This window comes from Fusarium solani, assembly GCF_023522795.1.
Source record: "Fusarium solani strain SB1 chromosome Unknown bctg00000004, whole genome shotgun sequence".
Lineage (NCBI taxonomy): Eukaryota > Fungi > Ascomycota > Sordariomycetes > Hypocreales > Nectriaceae > Fusarium > Fusarium solani.
Window position 1 is genome coordinate 2,992,064 of NW_027072152.1, and position 22,111 is coordinate 3,014,174.

Genomic DNA, 22,111 nt, shown 5'->3' on the forward strand with positions numbered 1-22,111 from the left:
AGTTGCCAGGCAAGAGGCTTCAAGGCACACTTTCCCAAAGAGTCGGGTCACCGTCACAGGCGTCACACCTTGTCACGACATGCATGGGAGGGCATGAATGATGGCTGAGGCGGCAACGCGCCGGGCGGGCGGTGGGGGCACTCTCCAGCCCGAAGTGCGGAGCAGGGCTCCATAGATCCTCAAAGGCTACGGGTTACAGGCGGTAGATGCCCTGTAAGTCTCGACTCGGACGCCGCTAGAGCCGCCAGCTCGTGACTCTTCATGGGAATGAATGACTTCCATCAGAGCCGGTCAGAGATCCATCTCCCAGCCCGTCGTGACGTGAGGGGGGTTGATGATGGCATCTCCCGCCGCTTCCAGGGGGTCCCTGGGGGCGTCATTTGACCCGTGCATCGCGCTCTCAGTGGGCGACTTGAGTCGTGAAGCGCCTAATTCGACTTGCCTCTCCCACCCATCCGACCAAAACGGCGACACCACCCTCTCTACTGCTGCGATGCGTTGGCCGCGTCATGGATGTATTTCCCTTTTTACCATGGTGCGTGGGTAGGTTAACCACAGTATTGGCTTTGTGCAGCAGCTTCTTTGACCTGGGGCTGCTTGTCCTTTGATCCCGCTGTCCATGGGCTTGGGTTAGTGCAACAACAAGCGACAGTGCCACATGGATCGATCTCTTTCAACGCTTGTATACCTGTCCAGGTATCCAGCTGGTTGAATCTGACAGGTACACACTCACAAATTTCTCACGCGAGCATCTGGAATTGGCCATCTGAGAGCAGTCCTGCTGAGCCTGCCATCTATTGTAATCCCATGTACAAGGCCCATCCAGCTGCCAGATCTACAAGATGTGTATCCATGTCCATCTATAGCAACCCGACAAGCCCTCTATTAGAGAGAAACACTCACTTTGTGAGCCCATACGCCTCCGCTATCCTCCTGCCCACCGACTCACCGCTCCAGTACGCTCCAGTCGCCGTGCCCAGCCCCACAAACGGCGCCGTATGCTCTCCCGCCAACCACAGCCCGTGGTCCGGGAGACCCTCTCTCATGGTCCGGATATCCGTATCGCCTTCTTCTAGCCCGACCTGGAAGTTGCTGTAACTGCCGAATCCGGCCAGCTCATCGTGAAGCCAGTCCGTCGCCATGAATCCCGTGGGTTTGCAGTCCGGATCAGTCTCCGAGAAGTGAGGCAGCCGCGAGTAGTACGGCCTGAAGAAGTTGAGGAGGAACTCATCCTTCTTCCGCGGGTCCGAGAGCTCAGACAGCTGGCCGGTGAGATACTGCGATTGCTCGCCGTACGTGTAGAACAAGAGGGTAGGATGTGACGTCTCCGGCGTGAGGCTCGCAAGTTCCACGACTTCCTGATTCCATCGCTTTGGATTTGACTCGGTCACGTAGTTGGGTGAGAGCCATTGTACGAAACCCTGAGCTTTTCGGTCGTCACCTTCACGGGCGAGCCAGAAGGCCTTGGGGAAGGTGATGTAAACCTAGGCAGTAGCCGTTTGAGTATCACCGTGCGTCCCAACGAGAACCATGTCAACGTACCTTTTCTAGGCATCCGTACCCAATCGCGCCGATTGCCTTTGTCAGGCGAGCAGGCAGCGCAGGCTCAAAAGCGGCCAGATTTCGTTTTAGCCATCCGAGAGGAGCCGTGACAACAACCTCATCAAACTCTAGAGTTTGACCGCCGTTGACTTGAACCTTGGCCTTGTCTTCAGGGTCAGTTCGGTACGATATTCTCTCGACCTTGGTCTGGAACTTGATCTCAGCGCCCTCAATCGCAGGCTTCGCGACAGCATCCAACACTTTCTTGTACGTGCCAGCGCAGAAAAGGTTCTCTGATGAGTGTTAGTTTGAGTTTCTGAAACAGGCTCTGCTTCAAACTTGCCTCCCTCGATGCACTCCTCGAGCCAAAAGAACTTTAAGCTTTGTCGGTAGATGGGACTTCCAACAAAGGCACCCCACAACTCGGATATTTGCATGACAATCTTTCGCTTCCTTTCATGGTCTTTCTCGGTGCTGGGGATCTTCTCCGCCACTTTCTGGACAAAGAAGTCGTGAAGGCTCTCCTTGGGATCAATGTCCTGGGACGAGTTGTTGGAGTGCTTGAACGCATCCTGCACAATCTGCCACATTACATCCGAGTACTTCTCTCCATCCTCGACAGTGAAGAGTTCACCATCTTCGTCGAACACGCAGGAAGTCAAGTCCCAGCTGCCGACCGCAGTATTTGTCTGCTTGGCCAGGTCTAGCATGGGGTTGTCGTTGGTGCCGTGAATCCAGTTGGGTCCAACGTCGGCAAGGCGTCCGTTGGGGAGCACCTCCTGATGCAGGCGACCTCCAACACGGTTGCGGGCCTCAATGATTGTGACCCTGAACCCATGCTGCAGGAGGATGTCTGCGCATCGGAGCCCAGCGAGTCCGGCTCCGACCACAGCAACGTGAGGTTTTGAGGCGAGATCGCCCTTCCAGCGCTGCGAACATCTCGTCAGCAATGTCCAGATTTGTATCTGCCCGAGCGGATGATGAGGATGAGAGCTGTACCGATTGGATTATTGCCGCAAACGCCGGTGGAGACGCAAGAGGTCAATAGGACCAGAAGTCTCGCTCACTGTTGCAAGAACATGCACGATTCACTTACCTGTCTGAAGCCTTCCATGGTAGCGAGTTTCCTCAAGAGTCTGTCTTGGCCGAGGTCAACCTGGGTGTGCAGGCGAGTAGACCACAGATCCTGATAGATCTTGGAAGTATTCCTGGCGGAAGGACTAGTGCAACATATAGAGTAAGCATCCATGCTGGGAAAAGTCAAGGTGTAATAACACTGGTTAAAATTGTACGTGAGTTTGTTAGAGTTGGTTGAGACTGAGATGAGCTGGGCTTCCAGTATCAAAGCGCAGTCAAGATAGGCTGGCAGGGAATCAACGATATATGATAGGGTGGGTGGGTGTAGTCAGGCCGGTCCGCGCTTGGCTGGAGGCTGGCTGGGGGGATATAAACTTCGAGATTTGACAGGCAGGTCACAAGATGGACAGTCAGGCAAGGCAAGGTTGGGTCTAGCTGGCTACCAAAGTCCCACGAGTAGGCAAAGCAAGGTGAGTACTCCGTAATGACAACTCAAAAAGGGATAGATATCGTGACGATGACGATCACGAGGGTGGTAAATATCCACCACTTGATGGGGGGAAGGGGACCGGAGCGCGTGGTGTCTCGGGAGCTCTTGGGTCTTCTTCTGTGAGGGATGGAGGCGAGCGACTCTGGGGCTCCATGGTAGGTTGGAAAGTCGCTCACCATGTGGAGGCCAGGACGGCGACGGCCTCGGAAACCCTTCAGTCGTAGAACCCGAGGACGAAACGAGGCAAGGCCAAGGCAAGTCGAGGGACACACGGCGAGGAGCCAACACAAAGGCGGATCAAGGACCGAGAGCGAGCCAGCCAACGACCACGGGGAGTGAGCGGGCGCAGGGGCAGACGCCGCCATCAACGCCCTCGTGTTCCTAGCATCAAAAAGCCCTGACTCAACAGGCGGCGAAACCGCCATTGGAGCAAATCCGCGCTGATAAGGAGGCTCAGCGGGAAGCGACAAGGGCGAGTGAGGCGAACGAGGCGGGCATAGTCTCCAGTGATGCGCATATCTCGCAGCTCCTGCGAGTTCCCTTTTCCTATTAACCAACCCCCATGTGGGCTCGGCGGCGGCAAAGAAAAAGAGTGACAGCAGCAAAGAGGACAAGAGACAGGCCAATGACGGCACGGGAACAAGTGCTCATGGGAACACGGGGAGGAGGGAGGACGCGTCGTTTGTCAGGCTGGCCTCCATGGCACCCCTCAAAGGGTCCATTCTAGATCCAGATCCTGCCATATCAAGCCAGGCGTCGTTTCGGGAGAAAAGAGGACTTGTCCCGCGACTCAGAACTCGCGAGCCGGGACCAAGGGCCGCCAGGAACCGTCGGAAATTATAGGGAGGAGGCGGGGGTAGAAGAAAAACGGTTAGTGACCTACTTGGCGAGCGATAAGAGTCGAGGTTTAAGCACAGTGGCAGTGGCGTAGCACAAGGAATGTCGCATGGCCCGGGACGACGTTTCTGCAGAAGGAGAGAGAGAGAGAGAGAAGAGCTTGGAGATGATATCCATCCATGGATGGATCTAATGGATCCAATGGACCCAAGGCTGTTATCGGTTGAAGGCGGAGCGAGTTCCGGGTCGTGTGGAGAAGCTAGCAACCCATGACACTGTGCACATAGTGCCATCTCATAGATATCAACCAGCTCTGCATTCACAACTACAGGCACTTTGGCTCCAAACCGACTCCAACATCGATCCTACCAATTCCCTTCAAATCCGGACCGGGCCGGGCTCCTACTGTAAGCCAAGATATATCTAAAGCAATGCCGGAGTGAGACAGCACCGAGTGGAGCGATCTACACGAATCACTGGCATCGCGCACATATCGATTTGGTTCCCGGTACCTGCTAGTTCATATGCAAGTGCCTCAGTCACTATGGAACCCGACATGCGCTCCAACCGTCTGTTGTTCGCATGCTGTGCGTTGAAACCGGCGACAGTGAGGCTGGCTCCCCGCGTTTGGCCGTCTTCAAATCTGGGCCTGCTTTAGCGATGAGGCGGGATTTCCAAGGGTCCAGAGTTCCTCCCGCGCATGATCGAGGCTCGGGAGTTTGGGTATTGCAGGGCAATCCTCGTCTGAGGTCGTAAGCCGCATGAGCTGAATAGAGCCACACGGCGGTCTAGGTATACCCCAAGGCATGGCTAAGTACTACTTACTCCCGTCTCAAATGCGCCAGAAATGATAAAGGGGCTTTGTACCAAGTTGGTTTAAATGAATGGCCTTTTTCGGTCGTATTTGTGATGATAAACCTGTCCTCTCGTTTCACCGGCTAATGGTGCTCTCCAACTCTGAAGACAGCCTCAAGTTGAGAAGTAGAGTGAGCTATAATATCTGAGCAATACCTTCTACCTAAGAGATTTTTTTATCTTATTTGAAGGTTTCAAAATAACAACAACCTTTTGTTGTTGACGGTGGCTTGCACACCCAATGCGTTTTGGTGACTGTTATTCTAGGGCACAAGAACTGTTTGTTTGGCGATCGTTGAACTCCTGTTGGTGCGGGCACGGTGAATGCACAATACCTCTCGACGTCTTCACCTCATGGGTGCCCAATTCTTCAATTCCTGTTCAAGCTGACTTCCTATGGTCTCTTTAGACAACTTGAGGCGAGTAAAAGCCACTGTGTCCGGTCTGGGCCTGCTTCAAACGTTAGAGGAGTGGCTGGTGATAAGCAACAGCGGAGGTTCGCGATCCATGGCCCAAGCTTCACTCGAGTAATCGATCCCATACGGAGTACTATCATTAGGTAGCCAGGTGAATGAGGCAGGGCTTTGTCCTTCAAATCTGATGCATCATCAATTGATGCCTCCTCTTGCACAGAAGCTTTTCTAGGGAACACGCTGGTCCTAGAGCAAATCATCCAGCCTCTCTTACTACGTAATAGACCGCGATTTCCCAAGGTCCTCGGACCCAGAGAACAAAAAACAGCCGAGGAATTGACTCAGGGTGAAACCAACAATCGCCCTCTCCTCCTCAATCATCGTCCCATCATGTGCAGGACCAGCCTTCGGCCCCGCCCCCGCAAAATGGAAGTGAGCCCCGTCCGGGCCAATCAGACGTCTCCTATTGTCACCCCTTTGCTGGGGAACCCATCAAAGAGGGTCCGCTTTCTTCGGAGCCGAGGCTCGACGTCAGCCAGGCCCAGGGAGAGAAGCCGGCTGGGCATGATTTAAAATCTGGGGTCGAACGTAGATTTTGTTGTTATTGTTTACCAGATCTAGATCCTATTCTGTCTTGCAACCTCTCCCCTTTTTTTTGTCTTGTTTGAAGTCCTTCTTTGCTAGACGTGTAGATTATACCAGCCATGAGTCCTCCTACAGATACCTTCTCCCGCGAGGAGGTCCGCTCGCACACGACAGAGGACTCTCTCTGGTGCATCATCGATAGCAAGGTCTATGACCTCACCGACTTCGTCGACGCCCACCCCGGCGGCGAGACCGTCCTCCGCCAGGTCGCCGGCCAGGATGCCACCGCCGCCTTCTACAACCTGCACCGACACGAGGTCCTGACAAGGAACGAGCGCCTCGTCGTCGGCACCATCGAGGGCGAGAAGCCCCAGGTCATCACCCCGCAGCCCGGCGACCTCAGCAAGGTGCCCTATGCTGAGCCCCTGTGGCTCGCGCCGCCGTTCCGCTCGCCCTACTACAGCGAGAGTCATAAGCGCCTGCAGCGCAAGCTGAGAGAGTTTGTCGATAGCGAGCTGTACAAGGAGGCGCAGGAGTGCGAGGCGACAGGGCGGTACGTTAGCCAAGCGATGATTGATCGCATGAGCGAGTTGGGAATCTTGCACATGCGACTCGGTCCCGGCAAGCACCTCCACGGTGTTGAGCTCATGGGCGGCGCAGTCAAGGGCGAGGAGTTTGACTACTTCCACGACTTGATTGTGGGACAAGAGCTGGCCAGGGCCATGGCTAGAGGCTTCGCCGATGGCAACATGGCTGGTATGACCATTGGCTTGACGGCAGTCCTTCAGTTTGCGCACGATGAGGCGTGGAAGAACAAGATCGCCCAAGAGGTCTTTAGCGGCAAGAAGAAGCTGTGCCTTGCAATCACCGAGGCGTTCGCCGGTTCAGACGTTGCTGGGCTACGAACCACTGCCGAAAAGACCCCTGATGGAAAGCACTATGTAGGATACCCTTTCGCGCCTATTCAAATGTATCTAACGCAAGACAGATTGTCAACGGAACAAAGAAGTGGATCACCAACGGCTGTTGGGCAGATTACTTCGTGACGGGTGTTCGAACCGACAAGGGCTTGAGCGTCGTCCTCATCGAGCGCGGAGAGGGCGTCGAGACCAAGGCCATCAAGACATCCTACTCTCCCGCCGCTGGCACGGCCTACGTGACATTCGAAAATGTCAAGGTCCCAGTAGAGAACCTGCTTGGTCAGGAGAACAAGGGCATCCACGTCATCCTTAGCAACTTCAACCACGAGCGATGGATGATGGTTTGTAAGTCTTATTCTCAAACCCCCGATATCCAAGGACTGAGCTGACAATTCCCAACAGGCGGCAGTCTTCGCATGTCGCGATCTATCGTCGAGGAGTGTCTCAAGTGGTCGAACCAGCGCCAGGTTTTTGGCAAGCAGCTCATTGACCAGCCCGTCATCCGCCAAAAGTGAGTTCGCCTATGACAATCTTCTAGACTCATTTCTGATCTAACACCTTTCCAGGCTCGCCAAGATGATTGCGTTGGTCGAGGCCAATCAGTCCTGGCTCGAAACCATCACCTACCAAATGTGCCACATGCCCTACAAGCAGCAGGCACAGCACCTCGCAGGCCCAATTGGTCTGCTCAAGATGAGTGCGACTCGCGCTGCCCACGAGATTGCCGACGAGGCCGTGCAAATTTGGGGCGGCCGAGGCCTCACACAAACCGGCATGGGCAAGTTCATCGAGATGTTCCACCGAACATACAAGTTCGACGCCATCCTCGGAGGCGCGGAAGAGGTGTTGGGCGATCTGGGTGTAAGACAGGCCATGCGAAACTTCCCCAAGGCCATGTTGTAAGGTTGTCTCCGGGGATGGGTTTCCGATTCTCGCCTGTATTTATAATGCCATTAAGCGTTTTGTATTCGACCCAGGTTTCGACTGTCGTATCCTGAAGTTCCATGCTGTAGTCCAAAGTTGGTGACCGAAAGCGTCATCGTGACTGTTCTCTGTGATGAGTCGACAACGAAGTCGATGATCGTTGTACCAGCGCAAGCCCCGACAGACCAGATAGCCGACACGGCTGACCTTGCCCAGGTCTGCCAATGTCCCTCGCTGACCGGCAACAAATTCACTTGCCAAGCTGAACTCCAGCCACGGCCTACACCCCCCTGACTGCTGAGGCAGGGGTAAAGGTCGACAACACCAAGACACGTAAACAGTCACACCAGGTTCAATCTCCCGTCAACATCGGGATCAACACAATTCATCTCGTCCTGACTACCAAAGGAGCACACCCTGCGCTCTCAGCTTGGGCTCTCCACCAGCGGCAAGTAGCCACAGCGTCGGAGACGCCGGGCCCTCGCTCGCAAGCCGCCATGTTTTTGATCTCGTCACTCATCACCCGTCACCATCCGTCTCTCTCCTCAAAGTCGAGTCGTCTGCGTGGTCGAAGTCGTTCATTATGGGACGAAATCCAATGCTGACATGTTCCAATCGAGGCCGGGTACCGCCAGCCTTATCGAGATTTGCGTAATGGTTGTTTTCCGTAAAGCCGCCATTTTTGCCGTGATGATCATTAACGTCATGCGAGAAGATGAACTTTTGTCAAAATGCTGAGAATGAACAAAGAAAATAAAATCGTCCGTGGGTATCAAGGAGTCGCCACGTCAACCTTCTCCCATCGTGAATCCGGGAGGACACGAGTCGCCATTTTAGTTGTTGGGGCACTGAGCCTGGACGTGACCAGACTGCTGGCACTTGTAGCAGATCTTCTCGCCACCAGCGGACTCCTTGGGGCAGTCGCGGGAGTAGTGGCCAGACTCGCCACAGTTGTAGCACTTCATGCCGTTGACGCACTCACCTACACCTTGGTTAGCCAGAATCCGCGTGTTTGGAAAGGGTGAGCATACGAGACATGTGGCCGTAACCACCGCAAGAGTAGCAGGTCTTGCCGGCACCACCGCCGAAGCCACCGCTGCCACCATATGAGTTGCCGAAGGAGGCCTTGGTGCAGTTGCGGGCAATGTGGCCGAGCTCACCACACTACGGTCTGGTTAGTGGAGAAATGCAGGCGATAATGATAAAGACCTGCCTTGTAGCACTCAGTGGCCTGTCCGCTGCCACCGCTCATGGGGCAATCGCGGGAGATGTGGCCGGGCTGGCCGCACTTGTAGCAGGACTTGTTGTCCTTCATGGGCTCAGAGCAGTCGCGGCCTAATGTCATGGGTTAGTTCAAGTCTGGCTGAATAGCGACAGAATGCGTACTCATGTGGCCCTCGCCTATTCACGAAACAAGTTAGCTCTCGATGTTCCAGACTTAAGGTTCACTCCATCTTACCACCGCAGTTGTAGCTAAGAAATGACAGTTAACAGGAGAAACAGATATGGGAGTGACGGCTTCTTACCACTTAGCAGGTCCCTTGGTAGGGCAGTCACGGGCCTAAATGAACAGTGAGTAGATTGCAATGACGCGAAACCGCAGGTCATACCTGGTGGCCGGTAGAGCCGCCTGTGTTAAAGTCAGCATATGTTCTAGAACGTCTCTAGCATAAACAGTGAGGGAGAGTGAAGTCGGCGCTTTGACCCGTATCTCAAGAGGTCAATGAGCCCTCGCCAAGCCGGCACAGCGGCCATGATATGGCACAGAACCGACCAGAGAAATATCAATGGGCACGTCAAGCTACTATGACACCTCTCACGCCAGCGCGAGCAAATCGCCAGACACACGAAACGCTCAATGCGAAATCGTGGGTGACGGGCTGTCGCAAAGTGTGAGGGGCGCTGAGGGACGGCTCAGTCGCGAAGGAAGTTGTGTAGATGGCTGTCAGAAGGGCGATGGCACTCACAAGAGTAGCAGGCACCACGAGGCTGCTGGTAATCCATTTTTGATGAGTTGAGTAATGTAGTGTGAGGAGGTTTTCTGAGAGTTCAAGTTAGCAACGGAAGCCAGCTGCTTGTCGAAATTGCTTTTCAGCGTCAAGAGGATGGCTTGAGCTAGTGCGGTCAGCAGCCCCCGAGATCCGATAGAGGCAAAAGATTGGCGAGGGGTTGGTCAGTGGTGACGGAAGAGGGGGAGGGGCTTTTCTGGGGGAGTCGGGGAACAAGCAGACCGCCCGCAATCTTTATGAGAAAGAGTTCAGAGGGCGCACTCGAGGTATGCAGCCGACTCGAAATGCGTGCGTCTCGTGGGAATGACGGTGCAGTAACGGTGAGACTGGATGCAGAGAGCGTTTCGATAACGGTTGAGTCTCTACCGACAGGCCTGGCCAGGACCACAGCCCAGTATTGTGCCCACTCTGAGAACGCCGCGGAAGCTGAAAAAGGCAGGCGGGGGCGGGGTGCAGAGATTTCCAGCAAACTTCTCCAGCTGCTCGAGTATTCGAGGGCCAGGGCCGCGATGATGGATGTGAAGAGGATGAGATGGAGAGCAATGGCGCAGGCGGAAAGGTGGACTTTTTGACACGAAGAGCAGAGAAATAGAGAGCGCCTACCTGTGAGTATCTTGCGAGGGATGCGCAAGAAAGGGCGATGGAGGATATTGAAAAGATTCGTGGTGATGTGCGTGCGGTGCGGGAGAAGAGAGAATGTCTTGACGCGCTTGTCGAGTCGAGGTTTTCTGCAGGTGCGGGCCCTCTTGTGGTTGATGTACCTGACCCAGGCAGCTTCCAGAGTGGAGGAGCTTGGGCCTGGCCCAGTGCAAAATTCGCCGCTGCCCACTCTCAGCTCGACCGAGGCCCTCGCTTGTAGGGCATAAATCGTTGGCCCTCCCGCTGCAGCTCGTCCCTTGCAGCGCATCCATGCCTCCACTATGGAGGACGAGCCTCCTGTCTAGGTCGACACTGTGCGATCACCCGACCAGCTCCTGGTCAATCATTGGCAATCTCAGTCATGCTGGGCGGTGGGAGGACCTGTCTCTACCCGAAGGAGCAGGTTCAGATATATTAAGTTAGAATTGCTCGTTGGTCCAGCTTGTTCTATCGTCATATGCATCTCATCCAAGTCGAACGAGGACGACGTCAGTTGAGCAAGGGTCTTGGCTTGACTTGTCTATTTGGCTGTGAGACGAGCCATGCCGTCCAAGTTGGCAGTTGCACAAGCACTTCTTCAGGCAACACAAGCCCTGCTCAGGAGATACAAAGATGCTGCATCTTTCAGTAAGTGTTGTTCGATATCAACGTGGACTGTTCCCCGCCATAGCTCTCTTGATGTTGTGGGCTTGACTCGAGCTGGTATTTGGGCCGAGGCACCTGCCTCTGAGCGCACACACACAACACGAGCACTACTAAAGAGACCTCTAGCTACCTGACCTAGCCAATCATGAATAGATGGGTACGGATGCTGTGGTGATCCATCTTCCCATTGAAAACAGCTGTATCCATTGCTGCTTAGCTTCCTGACATCTCACATTGGATCTCTGCTCCAATCTATGTTAGCTGCACTGTACGACGCACGCATCGCTGTAACGTGATGAGAATGTGGTTGCCCTAACGATGCACAATCAAACGAGATCTCGAAGGAAAGCGCGTTGCACAGATGGGGCAAGCGGGGGTCACTAAACCACTCCTGGCTTAACCCCCTGATCATCCCAACGTCGTGGAATTTTCGCAGCAAGAGGACCAAACGAAACATTGTTGACTTGGACATTCAGGGGCTCATCCTTTGCCATGTCATCTGTGTGACCTGGAGGTGTGACACGATGTAGCTCCTTTTGTCGAGGCGCGGATTTTTGGAATAGCATCTCACTCAAGGCCTAAGATAAGGCTGGCACATGATTGCAACTCCTCAACACCCATGGCCGATTTAACGAAATTGCTTCGAAAAGGATATACATTCCAAGTTTAAATGAAAATGTTTATTCTGGAGGACGAACTATGACTCTGGCTGGCAGTTCACTGGGCAACCCCGAGTGCCTCCCTTCGCGACTTTGAAGCTGGGTCAAAGTACGGCCTCTCTCCAAGCGACACGACACGGTTTCCTTGGCGCTTCCCGATGTAGTCACTTGTGTCCTTAATCAGCATGCTGTGGCTCCAGAGGATCGGAAAATTGGACTTACTTGGTAGCTGTGTGGAACACAGAACGGCTGTGTGGCACCCCCGATTAGTTTCTCAACTCGACGACAGCAGAAATCATGCTAGGGTTTACTTACTTGTCCCAGATGGCCAGATCATTCTTGCCCCAGCGGAATCGAACTTGGAGGTCGTGGTTCTCCGTGATGAGTTGACGGACTTGGTGGTGAGCAAGCGAACGACATTAGAGAGAGATGGGCGCGACTTACAGTAGTTCTTGAGAATCTCGCTCTCCGTCTCGGTCACGCCGTTGATATGCCCAGCTGTAAGCTGGTGGCCAGCAGCAAACAAGCTCTTCCATCCCGTAACAGGGTTCGTCCGGATTACGGGACTATATGCGTCAGTGACTCAGCCCAATTCACCTGCCGGCCTAGTACATACTGTTCAGCCTTGAAGTCGAGGCCAGTATTCTCAGGAGAGCCACGGTTTTCATCGATCAGCTCCTGGCCGAATTCATTCTTAACACGCACAAAGTTGGGCTGGTGATGCGTCGCCGTGAGGCTCTCGGCCAGCTTCTGAATGGGCGGCGACAGACGGTCGTACAGCTCGTAGCCACTGGCCCACAGAGTATCACCCCCAACGTCCTCGGGGGGCTGGATAATCTTCAGGATAGCGTAGTCGGAAGGAATGTTCTCGAACGTGATGCTGAGTGCCACTGTCAGGACTTTGATTTGGTGACTCGTACACGAGGTGCCACCTACTCTGCATGCCAGCCTTCTCCAGCCAGGCTCCTCGACAAGGAGGAGAAGCGGTCCTTGTAAAACTTTCGGTTTTGTTCGGATGAGATAACCGAAACTTCGTCGTCAAGCTTGCCATTTTCATCGACAGCGATACCACGCTTGCTGTTGGAGAGGGCATGTCGATGGAGCTACCTGCTAGTGAGTCTCGTCTTCAGGAGCATATTCAAGCAGGTCTCACCTTGGAGGTCTCTGGCTTTCCTGTCAGTTCGCCGAGTCTCTGACCGAGATACTTCTGATCCTCAATGTTGATGTCCTGGTTGCGGAAGAAAACGACACCTCTCTGAGAAACTGCACCTCTGTTAGCACACCCCTTTTGCATGTTTGCGATAAGGGACGTGGAACGAAACGTACCAAGCACCGCCAGGTCTCTGAGCTTGGTGTCATCCTTGAGAATCTCACTAAGCTGCAGCTTGGGGAATTCTCGGCCGATTACGGCAGTGACATCAAACTGCTCCTCAGAGTCGAGGCTGCCGGAGTAGGTGAGAGGACCGTCCAGACGCGAGGCGCTGCTGCCCTTGGTGCCAACAATGGTCTTGGTGACCGGCTGGACTGCCGGAGCAGTTGTTTGAACATCGATTTCGGCAGCGGGAGGAGACATTGTTCTTATGAAATTGTTTGTTTATCAAGGTATGGGCTTATTATCACTGCGTTTTCAAAGTGTTTGGGGTCACTGCTGAGGTGCTGTGGTTTGCATCTCCTCAAGAAGGGGATAAACTCCGTATCTTTATACCTAGCCGAAAAGCAGTATTCCTATCCATCAGCACCATCAAGAATACGTCTTTGGACCCCGCGCAGTATTGATTCGTCAGCATCACACGCGGAAGATGAGGTGCGAGGTCTCTCGGTTTGCGTCAGGAGGTGTAGTGCGTTACCATGAGCCATCCGATATGCATTAGTTACTTCCTAAACACGAGACTAGATTCTGTCAAAAAGAACAAGCTGAGGTCGCGATTGAATCCAGCAAGTTATGGTTGTGTGCCACCCTCCTTTGAAGATGCATCACCTCATCTTGCGCCATGTTGGCCACATATCACTTCGAGTCCCAGGTACACCATGGACCACCTCGGTTAAAACACATAGCAATGTGTTTGCTTGATTATTGTACACCTGTACAGCTAATGCGATCCTTGAAAGTATCGGGATATCGGCCAATACTTTTTCAAGTTGCATTAGAGAGACTGTAGACTTGAAGGGAGACTAGCTTGCAGAGCGACAGCTGATAAATCAAGTCAATTCAGAAAAGAACTTGGCATGAAACCGTCGTCCACTTACCAGGTCTATTTTAGTTAAGGAATTCGTCTCATTTTCATCCTAGATACCCATGGGCAGCCGCGGTAGTTCTGGCGTCTCCCGTGACTCGGTCAAGCATACCACCCTTAAGCGAATACCCCTTCCCTCTAGGATTCCAGAGCAATGTCTTCTCACTGTATCGGACTGTCGGGAATATGTACTACCGCTTCTGCTCGCCACCGGGGCCGAGCCCGAAGGTACCGACCGGCCGGAAACCGGTCTGTTGGCAGATGCCACATGGAGCGTTGATGGCAACATCGCGGGGTCAGTTTACAGAAGCAGGCCATCTTGCATGTGCCAAGCTTAAAGCTCTCGGCTATCTTCTAACATGACACCTGTTAGCGTTTAATCATGCTTAGTCTATATGGTGCAAAGGTTGGAACCTTGAGCTCTGATAACCCCCACGCCGTCAAGGATATCACAAGATTCGCCGAATTGATTTGGGAGCATACATATCCGAAGCTACCCCATGGGTTCGGTAAATGGCCCCGTTCAGTGATTGGCGTCTTGGCAATATCGCAAGATGTCATGAAACGCACGTCGAGATGTCGATCCGTTGCGCCATCGTCTTGAGTACCTCGACTTTGGAGTGACCTCTGTCACTCTTGACTCGAATTTCGGTGGCAGCTGAGCCTCCTAATTCCTTTGAATTGACAGTAAAGAACTTGATCCTGTGTACCTTTTTTGTTTGCAATAATGTCAAGTTACGAATTGTGGCTGGCCTGAGGCGTCAAGGGGGTTGGAATAAGAGGTCATACTAAAATGGTGTTGCGCCATCCAAACCCACACTTGGGCAACGAGATTGAGCCAATCCCCGGGGTTCTATTCGCAATACAACCTTATCGTTACATTAGGATACAATCCAAGCAAGGAGACAAATAGAGAAATACTTCGGCTACGACCATATTCGTGGATGTTCTCAGTGTTGAAGCTCTCAATCGGTTGCACTTTGAACGATTTCTCTTCAAGCACGGCTCGCTTCTTTACATGATGCTTGAAAGGGGCGATTTCTATAACATTCGTCACCGGGATCGAACTCAACCTTGGACATGGAGTAGGATTAAGCTTGATTCATGGCGTTCTCTAGAGCGTGTGCCCCCACCCGGGGAGCTTCGGTAGTCACCCCGGCTTCACACTACCCCCTGTGCAATGAGGAGTGGCCATCTCCTCGGAGTGTGGTTGCTTTGGAACTGTCTCATAACAACTAAACCAATAATCTAGCCTATGATTGCGTCTGCTTGGCAACCGAGTGGCAACGACGCGGTTATCTCGAGCTGGCTTCGCCAAGGCCATAGTTACGGAAAGATTTCCAAACATGGGTAGCATAACCATACAGCTCGAGGTAGAGTCCAGTCCAAGGCCTCATCCCGTCATATCGCCATGCATCGCATAATACGAGCTGTCCGTCTTGTTCCCAGAATGTGACCTGAATTCCCAATGATTGCGTTATCCTTGGCCTTCTGAGTCCCGGTACTCGTCTCCCGTCAACCTCACACTCGGTCTCAGGCTGAGTTGGGCTATCCCGGCATCTTTGGTGAGCTATGGCGAGATCAAGCCCATCCTGTCGTGATCTGATCCTCGTCTCGTCGGAACAATAGTAAGGCTCGTCGGCCGAGACCCGTTACCGGCTTGTTGGAACCTGGAACCGTTATTTAATCTCTCGTCCGCTGCCCTGTCGATCGATTCCTACCACACCAGATTTCAACATTTTCTCCAAAAAAAAAAAAAAATACAGTTGAAAATGGCCATCACGGAGAAAAGTGACGATTCCTCGTCGGGCAAGCCCGAGACCGTTGTGGCCTACGACAACGCAGCCGACAACTCGCAGTCTGAAGAGGATATCCAGGCTGCGAGAGCACGGATTCTCGAGCAGCAGGAGCTTCAAAAGACTGAGCCTCCTGTTCTCCCCATCACGACTCTCTTCCGAGGCAAGAAATTCCATCCTCAGTTGGAAGAGATTGCCACACAGCCATCTGTTTACGATGATCCCGCACTTGCCAAGTACTTTCAACCGACCGAAAAGTACGAGAACTTGCATCGCTTCGACCCGTCTGCGAGATGGACTTGGGCAGAAGAGCTTGTAGGTAACAAGTTTGACATGACTACTCTCAGACTAACACTACGCAGCCTCTGATCAACAAACTTGATTGGAAGATTACGGCTTGGGCCTGTGTTGCATTCTTTGCTTTGGACCTGGACAGAGGAAATCTCAGCCAGGCCAACACTGACAACTTTCTGGATGATCTTGGCTTGAGCACCAATGGTAAGACTACACTGAATCAACTTAGAGGAGGTTTTTTGACTGATCAAAATCAGACTTCAACTTGGGAAACACCGTATTCAGACTTTCGTTCTTGTGCGCCGAACTTCCTTCTCAACTTATCAGCAAGAAGCTGGGACCTGATCGATGGGTACGAATGAGGAACACCAAGCCCTTTGTTGGTAGTATTGCTGACCTGCTTCTAGATTCCAACGATTATGTGTCTTTGGAGCGTTGTTGCAGCTTCTCAGTTCTGGCTGAGTGGTAGAACCAGTTTCTTGGTTTGCCGTGTATTGTTAGGACTGCTTCAAGGAGGTTTCATCCCTGACGTGATCCTTTACTTGGTATGTTACACTAAGCTGAAAATGTCGAAGAACGTTATTCTGACAAGAATTTGCTAGTCGTACTTCTTCAAGGGCACAGAGCTGCCTTTCCGTCTCGCCCTATTCTGGACAAGTCTGCGAGTTACTGACATCGTTGCCCCAATCTTGGCCTTTGGACTGCTGCGCCTCCGTGGTCTTCATGGCCAAGAGGGCTGGAGATGGCTTTTCCTTCTTGAAGGCATCCTCACCTTGATAGTCGGCATCTGGTCCTGGTTCACCATGGTTGCCTCTCCAACCCAAACCAAGTCCTGGTGGAACAAGAAGGGATGGTTCGACGAGCGCGAGGAGATCATCATGGTCAACCGCATCCTCAGGGACGACCCCTCCAAGGGCGACATGCATAACCGACAGGCCGTGGACTTTAAGCTGCTCTGGAAGTCTCTGTGCGACTATGACTTGTGGCCGATGTACATCATTGGACTCACGTTTTTGATCCCCGCTGGACCCCCGGATGCCTATCTGACTTTGACGCTTCGGAACATCGGCTTTTCAACATTTGACTCGAATCTTCTCACCATTCCGACTCAGGTTTTGGGCGCAATTACTGTGAGTAAATACATTAGTGCTTGAGAACGCTATGCTAATGTGGATGTTTAGATGCTGGTCTTGACTTACCTTTCCGAGATCTGGAACGAAAGATCCCTGATGGGTGTTTTCGCACAAATCTGGCTTCTCCCCACCTTGATCGCCCTCTTGACCTTGCCAGACTCTGTTCCTTCGTGGGCCAAGTTCGCAGTGCTGACCGTGTTGCTATCGTATCCGTCAAGTGAGTTTGAGGAATTTCAAAATGGTGTTCTTATCTAACTCGGAGACAGCACACGCTATTCAGGTCGGTTGGTGCAGCCGAAACTCCAACACTGTTCGAACAAGAACTGTCTCGGCAGCTTTGTACAAGTAAGAACTCTTGTTTTTTTCTATCTAGTTTCTGTTGCTAATTAGTTTCAAAGCATGTTTGTGCAAGTCGGAGGAATCGTTCACGCAAACATCTACCGAGCCGACGATAGACCCCACTGTAAGTTGTTGAGAACATTGCCCTGTCGTTGACCACTTAACTGACTGCCTACCTAGATCGCCGTGGCAACAAACAGCTTACCGCTATTTGCGCCGCCAATATTTTCATCTATCTGCTTGCCAAAGGTTACTATATCTGGCGCAACAAGCAGAGAGACCGCGCATGGAATGCGTTGAGCAAGGAGGTAAGTCATGGTTGAGCACATCCTACATGTATATGGAAGGTTAACGCTTACACAGGAACAAATTCACTACCTCGAGACTACGACGGATGCTGGAAGCAAACGCAAGGATTTCCGGTTTGCCCACTAGGTCAAACTGCTTGCAGGTATTATTACTATTCACGCTGGGTCACACAAGGATTGGGAAAACCAAATAGGGCGATATCCCTACTTAGTTGGCATCAAGTGAACACGACTGCGACCCCGCTTTGATAGGAAGTGACAATCTATTCAAATAAACAAGATACAAACTACCAAAATCCCATCTTGCACGCAGAGTCTATCCATAGCATGTGACGGGATCGAGCCTCTTTGAAGGGGTCTCTGACCATCTCCATATTCAAACTCAAGTAGTCGAAAACAACAACCGAAACCCGTCATCAAGACAGTGATCATCCTCAGAGCCAACTCGGAGAGGTAGATATTAAAAAGCAAGATGACTTCACCAAATAAAAGTTGCAACAGCATGACCAGAGGCGTAAGACATTGCAGTTTCGCCCCTGCGGTTCTGGGTCTCGTGATTAGCCCCATGCATCAACAAAAGCTGGACCAGGGCCACACTGCCCGACTTGGCGGCACACATTAGGGGCGTTTCATTATCGTAGGACTTGACCTCAACGTCTGCGCCGCTCTCGAGGAGCAGCTGGGCCACGGTAACGCTGGAGTGGTTGGCATGGAGTGAAGCCTGGATCAGGGGAGAGAAGCCGCGGCCACCGAGGTTTGGGGAGGCGCCGCTTGAGAGTAGCAGGCGCGCGATGCCTTCGTGGTTCAGCCGAGCAGCGTCGTAGAGCACTGCCCTACGACTCCTACCACCATCGAAGCTATCTACTACGCTGTCGGGGTTGGCGCCGTGCTCTAGCAGGAGTTGAACCATCTCCTCGTGCCCGTTGACGGTGGCACACCACAGTGGACATAGGGTGTAGTTGTGGGCTCGTCTCGACTGTGATTGCTGCTCCGGCATATCTGATTCGTGTCGGCCGACTTTGTAACCCAGCCCAATGCTCTCGATCCTTTTTTCGAGATGATTCTTCCAGTCTGGCTCGCATGGTTCTGGCAGCATCGCCTTGACAATCTCGTCGCAACCTTGTTTAGCAGCAAAGCCAAAGAGCAGGCCTCCGTTCCACGCAGAGTTTACGTTTGCGTCGTTTTCCAGTAGTAACTTTGCCATGATTAGGTCCCTATTGATGGCTGCGACGACAAGGTGGAACGGTCGGATGACCGCTTGTGTATCCTCTGTTGCCTCCAACAGAATCCTGACAATATCAGACTGCCCGTTCTCGACAGCATCGTGTAGAAGAGCACAGATATCAGCGTCTGTCAAAGCACTATGGGACCTCTTCTCAAGCAGCAGCTTGAGGATGCCCGCATGCCCCCCCTGGGTAGCATGTTTCAGAACGCAAACAGGAGCACCATGATCGAGGAGCAACTTGACAACACTCTCATGGCCGGCCTCGCACGCATAGTCTAGGGCCGACCGATGGATGCGAGGCTTGCTTTCTATGCGGACCTTCGTATCGATAGCGGCGCCGCTCTCAAGTAGCAACCTCACTGTAGCGTCGTGGCCATTGATCGCCGCTTCCATAAGCGCCGTACGATCGTAGCGAGTCCTTGGATTTATTTCTGCCCCATGAAAAAGAAGATCTTTAACGATAGAAGCGTGCCCTTTGGAAGAAGCTACGCAAAGAGGCGAGCGGTCGTCTCTCCCTGGCGCCTCTATATCGGTGCCATGCTGGAGTAGTAACCTGGCAATCTCTTCGTACCCTTTCGAGGCAGCAAGCCAGAGAGCAGTCACTCCGTCGCTACCCTTGCGGCTAGCATCAACCCAGCTGGTTTCGAGTAGCAGCTTGACGATAGCTTCGTGCCCGTTGGCCGCTGCCCACCAAAGAGCGGTGTTGCCTAGATCGTCCTCCTGATCCGGATGAACCTTTCCTGAGCTGAGTAATAGGCGAACCACGGATTCATGCCCATCCTGAGCGGCATCAGAGAAAATTGTCGCATAATTTTTAGTTGTAAGATGCTCTCGGATATCCCTCCTAGCCAAGAGCTGGCTTAGTAGAGTCTCATGGCCGCTACCTGCCGCTACCGACAGCAAGTCACTGGGACTAGAGTGGATGTCTGTCCGAGCTAGAAGCTGCCACACAACCCCTTCATGTCCTCTTTCTGCAGCATAGGTAATCGGCGATCGCTCGTGTTGTCTCCCCGAGTTGATATCGACGTCGCGTTGGTCCAGAAGCAGTCTAACGATGCCCTCCTGTCCAGCCTCTGCCGCGAGAGCCAATGGGGTGCGCCCGCAATTATCTTTGAAATCTAACTGGACGTTGGGGAGAGCCAGGAGCCGCTTCACATCAGCTTCACGGCCTTGAACAATGGCGAGCGAGAGTTGCCTTTGTTCTTCATGCTCCGTGCCCATGACTTGGCTAAACCTTCCACCGGTCAACTGTTTGCCAGCTAATCGCGATCGATCATCTTGGACCTTCTCGTCTGAAGCCGCTTTGGGTCGTTGACTCCAACCTCGCAACCTAATGCACAAGCTTCTAGTAGGATATTGCGCAGGTCTGAACTTTTTCAGGTTGATCAGGTCGAACTGTTCGCTCTTGCATCGCTCAAAATGTTCCATCGTCAGAAATGAGTCCCGCAGATAGATCGCAACCAGTTTGTCCGGATCGCCAACCTCGGTGCAGGAGAGGACAGCGAGGCCAGTGCCCCTATCCCCCAAGCCAATGAAGGGAAGGTCCAGGTGGACTCCCTTGTTCGTAAGGGTGAAGGGACTGTTGTACGGCATGAAGGGATTCCAGGGAATGATGTTGCCAGAGTCTTTGAACGCGGCTGGGCTAACAGCGAGAAGCCCGCCACGACCGTTTGGATACTTCCATGCGAAGAGGCTGTGGTCGTCTGAGACTCTCATGATTTCTTCTTGGAGCCTGATAAAGGCCCTTTCTCCCTCCCCATAAAGCAGTGGCATGTTGATGCTGAAGATTCCCATCAGACAATAGGCAAGGTCTTCTCTCCTTGTGGTCCTTCGATCTGCTGCCCATGACATTCTCTGGGCAACACTGGCGGCCTCTAGATCTTGGTCCCCTGAAAGGATAGCTTTGGGTATTTTAGTGCGTTCTGATATGACTTGATCAAGTGTTGCTTTGGTGCCTAGCTCTTCCCATGTCTGGCTGAAGAAAATCATTGACGAGGGGGCAATCAGCTCTTGCAACGTCCACCCTCTAGTGAACCACTTGCTTTTGGGGAGCCCAGCTAAATCGGAGACATCTGCAAGAAAGGCATAACACACTGTGGCTTCCTGGTACCAGTGATACATAGAGTTGATGGCCTCGGACAACTCGGCGCTGCTGGTCTTGTCGATGCAGCAAGTGTCCAGCCAGACGTAGTCGAATCCATTCTTGCGGGCCATAGAGCAACTGTCCTTGACCTTTGCCCAACCCTTTTTACTTGTCGCCCTACCAAGCTCCATGTCCTGGAAAGTAACCTCCTCTGCCTCCCAGGTGTGGGACAGGATGGCGTACGAAGGGATTTTGTCATCGTCGAATGACTCGACCACGGTGGTTTGTGTGTTGAGGAGGCGCATGTTTGCCGAGTGAGTGTAGCGGGCGCCACAAGCAATCTGAAAATTCTGGCAACAAATTCGAGTCAGTTTGACATAGAGTGGTTGAAAATAAGCAATCTTTGGGGGAGGAGGGTCATTTCAGGCTCTCGGCTGCACAGCCTCATGCAACCAAGTAAGGCTGCCTGTAGGAGCACAGGCTTAAGCGCCGCATTGCGGTTGGGCACCTGTTGGATGCCAAGATGGAGCCGGGAGGGTTGTAAATATTGGATCCTAAGTTGGGCTGAATCTGGCCTAAGAAATTTCACCGTCTGAAGACTACAGGCACGCTGGTCAAGAAATAAACGAGACACCAGAACGGCAGAGAGTATTAACTAACTCATCTAAGATTTAATAAATAATTTCCAATAAGTATAATAAAATTATATAAAATATATTATAATAACAATAATACTTTAGAGCTCTCTTATTTATTTTTATTTCTTTTATTGACTATGTTTAGAGAAGGATACTCTAATATGTGTATGCTGGTGTCTTGATTTATGTAGAGTTATCATAAATTAAAAAAGTTCTCGTTTCGCTCAATCTGAGCGTCCCAAATTTTCCAAAGGTAAGCAAGGCTACTGGCATGCACTTACTGATGGGCTTTCACAAACAAAAATGAGAATGTGAACCATATGAATTTCGGTTCAACAGATATTCTGGCTTAGATATCGCTCCATTACACCACATGCCATAGCCACGCTGTCGCTCTCACCTGACTGATACAGAGCGATGCAGGCAAGTGCTTCTTCATAGAGCCATACCGGCTGCAATCTGCGCC

General features: G+C 52.5%; 6 protein-coding genes across 6 annotated transcripts; 2 read left to right on the top strand and 4 right to left on the bottom strand.

The window, feature by feature from the left end:
- Positions 1–794: 794 nt before the first annotated feature.
- MRS44_007998 (uncharacterized protein) lies at positions 795–2,791 on the bottom strand (the record flags this gene model as incomplete). Its single annotated transcript, XM_065620728.1, has 5 exons — positions 795–835; positions 950–1,484; positions 1,543–1,806; positions 1,866–2,471; positions 2,639–2,791. 5 exons carry the CDS (start codon positions 2,789–2,791, stop codon positions 795–797), a joined length of 1,599 nt encoding a protein of 532 aa, XP_065476800.1.
- A 3,127-nt stretch (positions 2,792–5,918) lies between these two features.
- On the top strand, positions 5,919–7,622 carry MRS44_007999 (uncharacterized protein; the record flags this gene model as incomplete). Its single annotated transcript, XM_046269153.2, has 4 exons — positions 5,919–6,740; positions 6,788–7,064; positions 7,122–7,230; positions 7,286–7,622. 4 exons carry the CDS (start codon positions 5,919–5,921, stop codon positions 7,620–7,622), a joined length of 1,545 nt encoding a protein of 514 aa, XP_046133982.1.
- Positions 7,623–8,476: 854 nt separating this feature from the next.
- On the bottom strand, positions 8,477–9,647 carry MRS44_008000 (uncharacterized protein; the record flags this gene model as incomplete). The annotated part of the gene is made up of 8 exons (XM_065620729.1): positions 8,477–8,625; positions 8,675–8,739; positions 8,804–8,978; positions 9,030–9,044; positions 9,103–9,116; positions 9,170–9,204; positions 9,254–9,273; positions 9,611–9,647. 8 exons carry the CDS (start codon positions 9,645–9,647, stop codon positions 8,477–8,479), a joined length of 510 nt encoding a protein of 169 aa, XP_065476801.1.
- A 2,006-nt stretch (positions 9,648–11,653) lies between these two features.
- On the bottom strand, positions 11,654–13,168 carry MRS44_008001 (uncharacterized protein; the record flags this gene model as incomplete). Its single annotated transcript, XM_065620730.1, has 8 exons — positions 11,654–11,746; positions 11,818–11,824; positions 11,911–11,989; positions 12,040–12,161; positions 12,212–12,475; positions 12,532–12,698; positions 12,749–12,858; positions 12,922–13,168. The coding sequence occupies 8 exons, from the start codon at positions 13,166–13,168 to the stop codon at positions 11,654–11,656; spliced, it is 1,089 nt and encodes a 362-aa protein (XP_065476802.1).
- A 2,433-nt stretch (positions 13,169–15,601) lies between these two features.
- MRS44_008002 (uncharacterized protein) lies at positions 15,602–17,826 on the top strand (the record flags this gene model as incomplete). The annotated part of the gene is made up of 10 exons (XM_065620731.1): positions 15,602–15,940; positions 15,988–16,123; positions 16,177–16,271; positions 16,327–16,464; positions 16,522–17,049; positions 17,101–17,269; positions 17,319–17,397; positions 17,451–17,515; positions 17,572–17,699; positions 17,755–17,826. 10 exons carry the CDS (start codon positions 15,602–15,604, stop codon positions 17,824–17,826), a joined length of 1,749 nt encoding a protein of 582 aa, XP_065476803.1.
- A 351-nt stretch (positions 17,827–18,177) lies between these two features.
- Positions 18,178–21,312, bottom strand: MRS44_008003 (uncharacterized protein; the record flags this gene model as incomplete). Its single annotated transcript, XM_046275930.2, has 1 exon — positions 18,178–21,312. The coding sequence occupies one exon, from the start codon at positions 21,310–21,312 to the stop codon at positions 18,178–18,180; it is 3,135 nt and encodes a 1,044-aa protein (XP_046133978.2).
- Between the last annotated feature and the right edge of the window lie 799 nt (positions 21,313–22,111).